This window comes from Lathyrus oleraceus, chromosome 1 (assembly GCF_024323335.1).
Source record: "Lathyrus oleraceus cultivar Zhongwan6 chromosome 1, CAAS_Psat_ZW6_1.0, whole genome shotgun sequence".
NCBI classification, from domain to species: Eukaryota; Viridiplantae; Streptophyta; class Magnoliopsida; order Fabales; family Fabaceae; genus Lathyrus; species Lathyrus oleraceus.
Window position 1 is genome coordinate 367,464,551 of NC_066579.1, and position 14,252 is coordinate 367,478,802.

The window sequence follows — 14,252 nt, forward strand, 5'->3', positions numbered from 1 at the left end:
TCACAATTAAATCAATCATACAACGCCAACAACATAATAATTAATCAACATATGCAATTATGTATGCTATGTATTCATCTCATCTACTCCAATGAATGATACCAAAATTCAGATATTTAGAGGTGTGTTACTGAAGCATACAACTCGTCGCTTGGACCAAATTCCTACTCGTCATTGGACCGAAGTCCTACTTATCTCCGATATACATGATGCATGAATGCAACAAACTATACAAATCATCATCAACAATCCTCTAACTCCAATCCTCATCATTGGACATAAGTCCTACACGTCACCGGTTCCTTTGAACCTAAAACTCAATATAAATCATCGCCAAAACAAAACCAAATCACTGATTCCACTGAACCGATACATCTCAAGATATAGTCAACATTATTTTCCATACTTTTCTATTCCTTACTTTTTCTTTTAAACGAGTAAATTAGAAATTTAAATTCTAAAATAAAAATTATATTTTTAAACTTTAAAAAAAAAATGGTTGAATGGTACAAAAGTAAGAGATCTAGTATATCATCACGTTGTGAAAAAACACGTGCACCAAGTTTCCAAAAACAACCATTCCCTAAAATAAAGTTTCCAAAACAACGCGATAGTACTGAAGCCGCTACATCACTTAAGTTACTTTCTTTTCATCCCAATCCGCGTATAGACCTCACCTTTATCCCTATGGCCACCTTCGAACCACCTCAAAACGGCACCGCCACCACCACAAACCCACTCCCACCGGACAATTCCTCCGCCGCACAACCACTCACCACCGACGCCGACGCTGACGCAACTGCCGTTATTAACTCGTCCTCAATCGTCAACGAATCGGCTCAAGAGCCGGAGACGGGAACCGAAACCGGAACAGAACCCACCGTCACTCCGCCGGAGAAGAGATGGTCAGGTTGGCCGGGGGACTGCGTGTTCCGTCTCATAGTTCCTGTTGGTAAGGTTGGTAGCATCATTGGCCGTAAGGGAGAACTCATCAAAAAGCTGTGTGAAGAAACTAAAGCTCGTGTTCGTGTTCTTGATGCCGATCTTGGTACTCCTGATCGAGTTGTAAGTCGCAATTTTTGTTTGGAATTTGGTTTGGAATTCATCTCATTTCTCTCTAGGTTTTTTTTTAATTTTTATTTATTTATATTTCCACTTTTATTTAATGGGTTTCTAATTTGACAAATGTTGCTTTAAATTGGTTTTTATTTTTGTTATTTCTGTAGTTTTATCTTTAATTTATGCGTTACTTAGGATAAATGTTTGTGTTTTACAACTTACAATTGAAACTGTGTTTAGGTTTTGTGTTTTTTCCCAATGTAAATAGTGTTGTATGCTTAGAAAGTCGTTTTGTTTCCTTAGAAGGGTTTAAAATAGGACCATTCCATTTCTATTGTGCATAAGTCGCTTAGGTGGTGCACCATGCAACATTATAAAGTTCCATAAAATGTAACAGCACAGCCTCCGCAGTATTTCTTCTCCCTCTGTCTTTCCCTTTCATCACCCTCTCCGCGCACTTACCACCACGGGGATAGTTTCCTTCTATGTAGCGTAGACACCTCTGAAAAAAGGCGTGTTCGTGTCGGACACCGGCACCGACACTTGTGATTATGTTTAAGTTATTAATCTTTTCAAATTATTACCAGTGTCGCCGTGTTAGTTTCGATGTCATGTTCGGGGTGTCCGTGCTTCATAGGTTTTCGTTGTGGTTATGATCTCTGACACACCACCTCTGATTTCTCTCTGATCCTAAGGAGGGTAGAGAAAGGGTGGGGAAGGAGAAGAAGAGGTAGATTTTGTGTGGAGGGTGCACAATTTTATTTGGTGGGAATTTGTGATCTAATAGTTAAAATCGTTATTGCACGATGCACCACTTAAATGAGTTGTGCACATTAGAAAGAGCCTTAATAGAATGGAAGATGGTTGACTCTCTAGAGGTGGGTTGCTATATGTGCGCTACTGTTTAGGTAGTAAATGTATTCATTGTGTCACACTTGCTCTTTCTGATGTTTTACATGGACTAGGACCCCTTATGTAGGTTATGCTTGGGTGGAGGGTAAAATTTTCATTTTCTGAATAAATATTTCTAGTTCAATTATTGTTTTTGGATGGAAGTAATAAGGTGATAGTTATCATGTAATTTAATGTCTATTCCCTTTTTATTATTGTTATTATTATAAACATTATATAACAATTATTATTATCGGAGCTATAGTGGCAAAGAGGCTGATCGTTGTTATTGGAAGTTTTTAGCAGCTTGGTTTACTGTTGTGGCTGTAGTGCGTACTTAAACTTTGGATGCTTAAACTGTTTTCTTTTACCTTTTGGTATTTACTTCTATGTTTTACGACATATGACATTCTATTGTTATTTATGAGTGTTTAATGAATTGAGTATTATATTATTTCCCCTCCACTTACATACCTAATATGAATTATTTAATATGTATAAATAAAGTTAGAATAACAGTCATCCTGCTATTTGCTATCCCACTAGTGTGTTTTCCGAAATCCTCCATTGGAACATGTGTCTATCTGTTTCCTTTTTATGCTTAATGTGGTAATTTTTTTCATAGATACTCATATCAGGGAAGGAAGAGCTAGAAGCAGCTATTTCCCCTGCAATGGATGCTGCAATAAGGATATTCAAACGCGTCTCTGGATTATCTGAAATTGACAGTGAAATTAAAGGATCTGCTGGGGTTACATTTTGTTCCATTCGATTATTGGTCGCATCAACACAGGCTATCAGTTTGATAGGAAAACAAGGGTCACTAATCAGATCCATACAGGAGAGTTCTGGTGCCGCTGTTAGAGTACTGTCAGTAGGTATGCTTCCTGTCCTGTTTTCCAATTATACATCTACTATGGTTCCTGTAATTCTTAGTGGCAATTATTGATTTTTGTGGATTCTCCTAAATTGATTAATCATACGCGAAGCATAGTAATTAGTCATGGATACATGTCGGTTGATGACCTCAAAAATGCTATAGCTGTGTAATAGATTTTAAGTGCTAGCTGCACTGGAATAGTAGATACAACACAAGCTCTCTTTAATAAAAGTTTAACATGCTAAATTAAGGAACATATATCATTATCACTACTCAAGAATCATGGTGACAAGACACTGTTATCAGTAAATTATTAATTATGCACAACTAATAACAATAAACATCATTTATCTAAGGCTGTGAGGCAATAGATACTATGATAGCATGCCAGCAGTTTAATCTTGAATACATTAATTTAATGCCAATGCCAAATTATTTTCATGAAGATGAGGTGCAATATTTTGCTACTGCGGAAGAGAGGATTGTAGACCTGCAGGGAGAAGCCTTGAAGGTCCTTAAAGCTCTGGAAGCCGTGATTGGCCATCTGAGGAAGTTTTTGGTTGATCACAGCATTCTCCCCCTATTTGAGAAAACTGTAAGATCATTATTAATTTTCCTAATATCGAGTTAGCTAAAAAATATATTTTAGGCTGTCTCCTTATACCTCATAGGATAATGTTAACTAACTCTCATTTGATGTTCTGATGACCCGACTTTCAAGGGAGTGTCCATTTAGGATATGCATTGAGATTGAGTAGCTTCTCTGCAAGACTATAATTCTTGTTCTTTTTCTTTTAGTCGCGAAGTAATCAAGACTTATAAACCTTCAAAGTTATGATAGATAACAAATCAAAATAACTCGTGATAAAACAACAAAGATGCATAAAATTCTATCATATCCATTCCAGCATTATGAATCACAGGAAGCACATTATTCACCAAAAACTTTCTTAATTAACACTTTCAAGAAACTATAAATGGGGAAAATTTATATTACAATCATGTGGGTTTTGCTTCCCCCTTAGTCTTCACCTTGTCCCTATGCTTCTCTAGAACTATAGCATCCTATAGGCGGCGATGACGATGATGTTAATGCATCTGCTTCCCTTTGAACTATATATTTTGGCTTTTATGTTTTGGTAGTCGTAGAACATAAATCATATGTTGTCCTAACCCAATCTATCTACCAAACACTAAATTTGTGTGTAGGACCACTACTTTGTTTTGTTAATGAGATGATATCACCTGAGAAAATGAAAATTAGGTTATCTTCTGATTTTTGCTTTATATTTACACTATTATACGTGTTTTCTCTTTGTTGTTTTAGTACAATGCATCTATCCCACAACAAGACCGTCAAGCAGAGACCTGGTCTGACAAGCCGTCACAGCATACCATTTCACAAACTAGCATGTTTTCTGATATTCCGCTTCCATCGAAAAGGGATTCTGTATTCGCTGATCGTGAAAGTCATTTGGACTCACTACTCTCATCCTCCACTATGTCTCTCTATGGGCAAGATTCTTCTCTTTCTGGTGTCCGTTCTTCAAGTCTTAGTCGTGTTGGGGCTCCTATTGTTACAACGGTAAGTTATTTTAATCACATGCATGTTTTCTATGTAATGCTCTACATGAAATTTCCTTTAAAATGAGGGTTATATCATTTATCTTTCAAATTTTACCAGTTATTGCGAAAAAAACCTATATATTAGTTTATATATAATAGTATTCGCGAGCTAAGACTTAATATTTTGGGATACAATTTGATTTAAGCCCAAATAGGTGGGCTGAAATGTTTCTTGTGAAAGAAGGGTGTGTTAGATGTGATACTAGTACCAGTTTTCACATAACAGTTGATTTTTTTGGGGCAATTGGTTTTTGACAATTGTTATTGTCTTCTAGGCTCTTGTGAGACATTATTTTAAACAATTTACCCGTCTGAATTTGGGACTCCAAATGAAATGAATTTGTGGGTTTTTTCTACCTTTTCTGACGGGACTCTTATTCACATGATGATCTGGCTCAAGGCCAAGTTATTGTCCATGTATTTTCAAATTGCTATAGCCTATACTGTATGTTGTCAACTTATGCAGTGAGCTAAAAGCATTCAAATATGTTTTCTCATACTGCGTTAAGTATTATTTTTTTATATCTTTTGTTGATATTCATCGTGCTGTACTGTTTTCTTCCCTAAATGTTTCATTTATTAGGTAATACAAACAATGCAAATACCACTATCCTATGCGGAGGACATCATTGGCATTCAAGGGACTAATATAGATTATATTCGCCGCACTAGTGGAGCCATATTGACTGTGCAGGAGAGCAGGGTGCCTGATGAAATTGTTGTGGAAATAAAAGGAACATCATCTCAGGTTCAAACGGCTCAGCAATTGATTCAGGTAGGAGACTTCAGATGGTCATTTCCTCTGTATAATTATTTGTTTTACATATGTATGTTGAATACTTGGACAAAGTTATCACTTTTTAAAATGAATGAAGTTATAATTAGTATTAATGCATGGGAATAATTTTTCTTCACATGTTTCTTTCCCAGTCTCTCATTTTGTGGCTAACTGATGCTTCGTTTGCTAGGCCTAGAATGCTTTATTTGCATTAACTGTTTACTTGATTTCTTTATCCTCATCCTCTTGAATACAAACCTTTACCACTTAAATTTTTAATGAGTGAACTAAAGTTGTTCCTTCAAAGTGAAAAATTTTAGTCCTTCAGAACAATATTCCACCAAATCAAACTCCTCAAAGACAAAATATTGTTGGCAAATTGATCCATAATTTTGAGGGACTAATTTGGTGACAGAACTTTTCGAAAATTTATGTAATGAAATTTTAGATATCTAAAGAGTTAGTTTTGGGGGACTAACTTCCGTGTTAGTTTACTCAAATTTCAAATGATGGTACACTATAAGGGTTGTAAGGTATGCCATCCATCATGTGTTCATCTAAGAAATGAAATATGATTTCAAGAGTCCTGTTTGCTCTTTGTATAAATGCAATAGGATAGTCCTTTGGGTGTTTATTTTTGGCATTAGCAGATGGGAGAGGGCTAACTTTTGAGCGTTAAATGTAAAATTTTCAGACACGTGACAGTTAACACTTGATTTGGCTACTTCCCGTTATGGTATAATTTATATTGAAACAATTGATTAATTTTTGCTTTTGCTTGGGGAAATTTATTTGTGTTGCAGGAAGTTATAAGCAGTCGCAGAGAACCTGTCACCAACAGCTATGGGAGGTTGGATGCGAGCAGAATGGATGTGGGTCCAAGGTCATATTCTCAGTCTTCTTACTCTCAGTTGGGCAATTCGTCGCGCATCCCATCTTCTTCATTGTCCTCACAGCCATACTCAAGTTATGGAGCATCTGGTTTAGGAGACTACAGTACTTTCAGACTTTAAGTCGATCTCTCTATAGTCAAGGCCTAAAAGACACTCCATTTGGACTTGTTACTTTCTAACTGGGTCTTGGAAAGAGGGAAGGAGGGCTAGCAACACTCATTCTCTTATTATTTTTTAAATTCATGTAGGTCCTACTATTTTGGAAATGGGTTCCGCTAACCTTAGCGGTTTGACTTGCATAAATTATACATGTGATAAAAGAAAGAATATTGAAAAGAGAATGTTAAAAGTGATTGTTGCTAGCACTTGTTTAACAAAGTTAACGCATGAATGTAATATGAAGCCTCACTAGAAGTACATTTGTGTTATCCGATATCATCTATGGTGGATAATTTTGAGGTAGCAAATAGTTGAGAATTGTAGCAGAAAATGTAATGAAATATTAGCAAATAGTTGGACTATCATGTTATTTGCAATACCAATTATTGATACGTTGGTTCTATTGCATGGATCGTCTGACTTGACAAATGCACGTTGGAACTTCTTGATTTCTTATTTGTAGATGTGTTAATTTTGAGATGAAGTCATCGGTTGTTTTTTGTGACACGTCATCCTGTTTTGTCAATGTGAGGGCTTTGAATTTCTATGCCTTAGTATGTTGATGATATTCTTCTCATAATCTTTTAAAAGCATTATATAGTAGCACGATGAAGTGTCTAAGTTAAATATTGTGGCATAACACATACAACATCCGAGTTTCTCTGACTTGCGTCCCTACTCATTGAATTACATAATTCCTTTATGCCTTCCACAATTTTTTATGATAACTTGAGTCATGTCTTACTCTCTCTCAATTCAGTTCTTTAGGATCAAATATGTGTTTGATATTTAGTCCGTCAATAAACATGTTGTGTTAAAGAAGATAAATATTAAGCATGTTCCTTCCTCTGCATAATTTGTATTAAAATATCATCCAGATAATTAAAAGAAGACTCATGTCTAACTACACAATCTATTTTTTCGACATTATCTCTAATGAAATGGTGCCTAACCTCAATGCGTTAGTCTGAAAGTGAAGTATCAAATTTTTCGCGAAGTTTATGGAACTAAGTGTTCTCGCATTTTATAAGGACAACTATGAGATCATATATGTAACAACTTAGCTGATGTTACAACTAGATAATTTGTGCACAATATCTATCCACATCAACGTATTCTGTCACAGCTGTGGATACCAATATACTTGTTTGTTTTTTGATATGCAATGAAACAAGCGAGTTACCAAGTAAGATACATGTACCACTAGTACTTTTTCGATCTAATTTTAATCTAACAAAATCAGGGTATCCAATAAAGAGACAATCCCTCCCTTTGGGTACCACAAATCCATTAGTAGTTTGCCAATGATATATCTCATAATACGTTTTACCACAATAAGAAGTGATTATTTGAGTTTTACTTGAAAACGGGCACAAAGACACCCATTAAACATATCAGGACGAGAAACAGTAAGATAAAGGAGAGAATCAATTATACCTTAGTACCTTGTTTCTTTGACAATCTTTAATTCCTCATTTTTATCCAAGTTGTATGAAGTACTCTTTGGAGAGGAGATAACCTTTGGCTTATCCATGCATAATCTCTTGAGTAATTCCATGCATGAAGTACTCATAAGAGAGGAGATAACCTTTGGTTTATGTAATTCCATGCATGAAATACTCATCTTTTCTTGATTAATGAATGTACCTTTTTTATATTGATGAATTTGAAGGCGGAGTAAGTATCGAAGCTCCACCATCATTGACATCTCGAACTAATTCCACATCATCTTAGAAAATCCATTACACGAGGATTCGTTAGTAACACCGAAAATGATATCATCTACATAAATTTGAACTAATAAGATGTCATGCTCATATTTCTTAATGAAAAGGGTTTTGCCAACCTTCCTTATTTAAAATTTATTTTCAAGCACAAACTTGCTTAAACGATCATACCAAGTTCTAGAAGTTTGTTTCAGTCACTACAAAGCCTTTTTTTTAGTTTGAAAACATATGACCTAGAAAAGAAAAATTTATAAAATTTGGAGGTTAATCAACAAACACTTCCCTTTGAATATAAAATAAGTATTTTTTTATTCTCCATAGCCGCTGCAAAAAAATAAAATCATTCGATTCAAAAGCTCCACCACATGGAAACAAGAATGACAACTCACAATAATTTCTCAGCAACACCTTCTTCCATTTTCCCCCAAAATTTTCTTATCTTTGCTTAACAACTTTAACTTTAATTGATTTTCAGATTCAGTTTTATTGTTCAATAAATTTTCCGTTTTCATTAACTTCAGGTATTTCTACAGGCTTCTTCAGTAATTTCTTTTCCATTTTTAAAATTTTCGCTCCTTCATTCACTATTTTTTTTTCTCTTCATCTTCGACTAATCAATTCAGATCCAGATCTAGAAATTTCACAGAATAAATGGATTCAGATCTACAAATATATAAATATAAATATATATATATATATATATATATATATATATATATATATATATATATATATATATATATATATATATATATATATATATATATATATATATATATATATATATATATATATATATATATATATTCTTTTTTGTTCTCCTTGCAAAGCAGCCCAACCATGTGTAAAATAGACATTGTCCTTAACCCATTCAACTAAGACTTCAAACTCGTTGTGTTTTGAATCAATTAAAGTAGCATATCAATAAACTTCATTCTTGAAATCCTTCTTAAACCGTCCCGGAAAAATTACAGCTACATACATAAATTCACATATTATTATCAATATACATATATATATATATATATATATATATATATATATATATATATATATATATATATATATATATATATATATATATATATATATATATATATAAACTTTAGTATATAATTTGATAAATCGATAGAAGAATATACTCACATCGATATTATTGTATTCAAGATGATAGGTGCGATATTTTATTCACAAATCATTTACACGCTTATCTTCATCATTAATTGAAACATGGTTTAATGGAGCTATAACAATTAAAAAATATATATTAGTATGTGTATTGGTTTATAAAATACGAGATTATAAAAGTAAATAATACCATAATATAGCTAATAAATCGTCCAAATAATATATTCCAAATTAATATGTATATTGGTTGACAAAATACAAATATTACAAATTATAAAAATAAAATAATACCATAATATAGCTAATAATCGTTCAAATAATATTTTATGTATAATGCTTTAAATTTTGTTCCAACATTACTTTCTGACGGACGTGCAACAAAAATTGTTCACAATGATCAATGTATTTATTAAATGCATTGAAAGAAGAGTTTTTCTATTTCAACATCAATAAAGTTTAAAGTTTTGTACATGTAAATGATGATCTAGCGTGGTTAATTTTCTTGCATTTAATTAAAAAATTATATCAACATCATCCCCACGTGACTCCAAGTAATGTAAACCCAACCATCACACTAAAACATTATTTGTTTAAATAGATAGTAAGACATATAATATTAACTCAATCAAATAAATTTTTTATTGTAATTAATATTTTTGTTGATGTTGATTTTGATTAAATTTATGAAGTTTTTAATTTAAAGACATAATGACCGTTAGTGCATGATACATTTTTGTGAGGAGAGAAAAGAGAGAATATGAAAATAAGGATTATTATTATTGAATAATGATTATGATACAAACTGATTTACATATGCACACATCTATATACAAAGTTACTTACTACTAAGGAATAAACCCTAAACCCTAATTAACTTTGGGTTTGGACCACACACAACTTGGATTATACCTTATATCTCAACATATCCCCCATATAATTTAAGTTGTCGAACATATATTAATCATAGTCGATCTGAACTATTTCTATTTTTCTCAAATTCAGGAATATGTCAATCTTCAATCCTTTGGAGAAAATATTGGCCAATTGCGCTTCACTTGAGCAATGTCTTACTTCAATTTCACCTCAATTTACCTTCTCCCTAAGGAAATAAAATCTAGCTTCAATGTACTTACTCCTTTCATGCCAACTGGATTCTTCGCGAGATTTATGGCTGACTTGTTGTCGATCTGCATCACCAGAGGTTTCTTCACTTCGACCTCCATTTCTTCAAGCACACATCAGATCCAAATTGCTTGACACGTAATATAGGATTATGCTATATATTCAGCCTCACACGATGTCAATGCCATTGCACATTCCTTTATCGAGCACCATGAGATTATGGCATCAAATACTTGAAAGAAATAACCAGTTGTGCTTCTTCGATCTTCTTTATCTCCACACCAATCAACATCTGAATACCAAGTAATCATAACTTTTTTGCTTTCAAAATCCTGTCGAAATAGAATTAGTTTATCGATCCTTTTAAGTATCTCGGGATTCTTCTTGCAACCTTCATGTGTTACGCCCTTGGTTCACTCATGTATCTGCTCACTAATCTGACTGAGAAACCTATATCAGGTTTTCTGTTTCACACAGAGATCCAACAATTTGTTTGAACAAATTTGCATTGACTTTGTCTTCCTCCACATGCTTCCCCAACTTCAAGTTTAGTTCGACATGCGAAGATGCAGGAGTCGAATAATCCATACAGAATCTCTTGAGTATATCTTTGACATACTTTCTTTGATATATCACTATACCTTGCTTCGATATTTGAAATTCCATGCCTAGGAAATAAGACAATTTTCTCAGATCCGACATTTCAAGTTCCTTCTTATTAGCTATTTGAACTTCGACAAGTTCTCCAAGCTACTTCCAATTACTAACAAGTCATTGACATATAAGGAGATGACTCTTATATATTATGTTACAATCTAAACATAAACACCATACTCATATTTGCATTTGATGAATCCCAATTCGGCTAAGTATAAGTCGATCTTCTTGTTCTATACCTTAGGTGCCTGCTTGAGACCATAAAGCATTTTGTGCAACTTATACATTTTCCTTGCTTCCTCCTAAATCACTAAACCAAAAGGTTGTGTGACAAATAACTCTTCATCTAGAGGACCATTCAAAAATGCTGATTTTACATCTAAGTGAAATATCGACCAACCTTGATTGCATGCCAAGGTGACGACTAGACGAACAATCTCCAATCTTGCTACCAGTGCGTATACTTAAGATTAGTCGAATCATTCTCTCTGAAGAAAACCTCGAGCTACCAGTATCTCCTTATGTCTTGCTATCGACCCATTAACATTATGGTTTAACTTGAGCACCCATTTCACTTCAATAGCTTTTGTATGTGCTGGAAATTCGACTAACTCCCATGTGTTGTTTATTTCGATTTCTTGTAACTCTTCGACCATATATGACTTCCACTTTTTACAGTTTAAGGCTTCGCTATAGTTGATTGATTCAACACCTGCAAGTAAGGTGAAATGAACTAATTCTCCATCTGGTGTGACTTCATCATCCCCAGTCACTTCATAGTCTTGAAGTCTTGCTGGACGAACTCTAGCTCTTTGAGGTATTTGACTAGTACTAGCTAAACCAACTTTGACTTCGATTAGAATACCGACTGTCGCACCTCGAAAAATGGGGATACGACTTCAAAGCGAAGCGCGATCGCACGCTCGCAATGATGGACTGAACAGAGTCGCCACCGAACTTTATTTATTCCTAAAAAGGAAAGGGGAAATATCGATAAAACCCAAGACAAAGAAAGGATAAGATATGGTCATCGCAACCAATATCAGGGTTCGGGAGTCGATTACGCAAGGGGAAGGTATTAGCACCCCTTACGTCCGTTGTACTCAACGGGAACCATTAGGTCAGTTGTGTGCATTAGTGTTAGTTTGAAATGATAGGCTTTTCAGTTATTTAGTGGGAAAAGAAAGAATATAAGAGAGAAGAAATGTTTTTGGATTTTTTTTGACGAAGGACTAAACCTAAGTTTTTTATTAATGGGCCTGACAAGATTTACAAATCCTGCTCCTACGTATCTCAAAAGAGAAATCAAGGCTTACGTAGTTCTGGGTAGAAAAATGTTTGTTTGTTGGTCGATTTTAGCGAAAGCTATATTGTATTAATCGACGAAAATATTGTTTTACCCAAAACAGATGAGGAGTGGACGCATACCACACATCGAACGGATTTATAGATCTACATTCGGAAAAGCGTCGTTTATCTCTACTCAACAATCGTGGCCGAAACATTGTTTTGTATCACTTAAGACAATATATCTTTCATTTATGAAAAAGGTTTTTGATTAGTCGCACGGCGGCGAGAAAAGAGTTTGATCGGTTGGAGGTATTTTGAGTGATGGCGAGAACTTGGATGAGCGAGATATACATCTCGAATCCTAGCCTCAGGAGTGCATGGTATACACCATGTTCCATTTCCATCTTATTTGTAAAAGTATTTAATAAAAATTAAGTGTTTTGAATTTGATTGCGAAAGGGTTTGAAGAAACCGCATTGACAATTTTAGGCGATGGCGAGAGTTGAGATTGGCGAGGCATACGTCTCGAATCTTAACCTCAGGAGTGCATGATATACATCATGTTCCATTTCCACCTTTATTGAGAAAAGTGTTTAAATAAGAATTAGGTATTTTAGAATTTGATTGAGAAAGGGTTTGACGAAACCGCATTAACAATTTTTAGACGATGGCGAGAGTTGAGATTGGCGAGGCATACGTCTCGAATCTTAACCTCAGGAGTGCATGGTATACACCATGTTCCATTTCCACCTTTATTGAAAGAGTCTTAAATAAGATTTAAGTATCTTAGATTTGATTGAGAAAAAGGTTTGACGAAACCACATTGACGATTTTAGATGATGGCGAGAGTTAAGATTGGCGAGGCATACGTCTCGAATCTTAACCTCAGGAGTGCATGGTATACACCATGTTCCATTTCCACCTTTATTGAAAAAGTGTTTAAGTAAGAATTAGGTGTTTTGAGTTTTGTTGTGAAAATGACTTGACCTAGATCAAGTATTGATGGACGTTTGAGAAAGATTTGAATGAATGTTCGAGAGAACAAAGTGGATAAATTTGGATGATGGCGAGAGCTAGGATTGGCGAGATATACATCTCGAATCCTAGTCTCAGGAGTGCGTGGTATACACCACGTTCCATTTCCATCTTTATTGAAAAGGTTTTGAATATGAATTAATATTTTTTGAGTTTTTATTATGAAAATGGCTTGACGTTGAATCAAGCATTTGATGAAAGTTTGAAAAAGATGGGATGGAATAGGATGGAGAAATGAGTTGATTTGTTTATTGAGAAAGCACTCGACGTTGGATCGAGTCATATTTTTTTGTATTTTTGAAATTGTTGATTTTATTCTTATATTAGTAGCTAATTAAACAACCAAACAATAAAAGAAAGAAAAAGCACAAAATTATTACACATTGGGGGGTGGGGTACATTTGTCAAATGGGGATTAAAAAATCACGAAATAATTAAATCGGAACCAACAAATAATGCATGAGTGTCAGTGCAAGAGAACCGGCTCATTGTAAGAAAGCCCAAGAGTAAGCTATGTGAGGTCGATGGCGATGCTTAAAAAGCAATCGACTTACAAGGGTGTGAAAAAAGGGGCTCGATATTAAATCGAGAAAATATGATTTTTATAAGTTAAAAAAATGGTTTCAAATGCATGATGCAATTAAAAGACAAATCAAATTATTAAACAACAATAAATAAATAAAAAGAAATAAATATGAATAATAAAGCCTAAATATAATAAAAGAAAGAAAAACTACACCTAGGAGTATCGAACCCACTACCCTAAAGATCTAGAAGTCACTCCTCTCCACCAGGCCACTTACCAACTAATTGTTATTTTAATACTAATTTAAATATATAAACTAAAATAAATTAAAAAGGATTAAAACAAAAAAACTAAATAGAAAGAGGACTGTTAGTCTACTGGTAATTAAACCCAGCCGCATGGCTGTTGGGTTTACCAAGAGGAATAAATTGGAAACCTAAAACCTTTATTAACTAACTAACCTAGGAAAATTAAAGGAAAT

General features: G+C 34.1%; 1 protein-coding gene across 1 annotated transcript; it reads left to right on the forward strand.

The window, feature by feature from the left end:
- Positions 1-563: 563 nt before the first annotated feature.
- LOC127136978 (RNA-binding KH domain-containing protein PEPPER) lies at positions 564-6,689 on the forward strand. The gene is made up of 6 exons (XM_051063481.1): positions 564-1,065; positions 2,576-2,828; positions 3,277-3,425; positions 4,158-4,415; positions 5,040-5,231; positions 6,038-6,689. Exons 1-6 carry the CDS (start codon positions 688-690, stop codon positions 6,245-6,247), a joined length of 1,440 nt encoding a protein of 479 aa, XP_050919438.1. The 5' UTR covers positions 564-687; the 3' UTR covers positions 6,248-6,689.
- Positions 6,690-14,252: the final 7,563 nt, after the last annotated feature.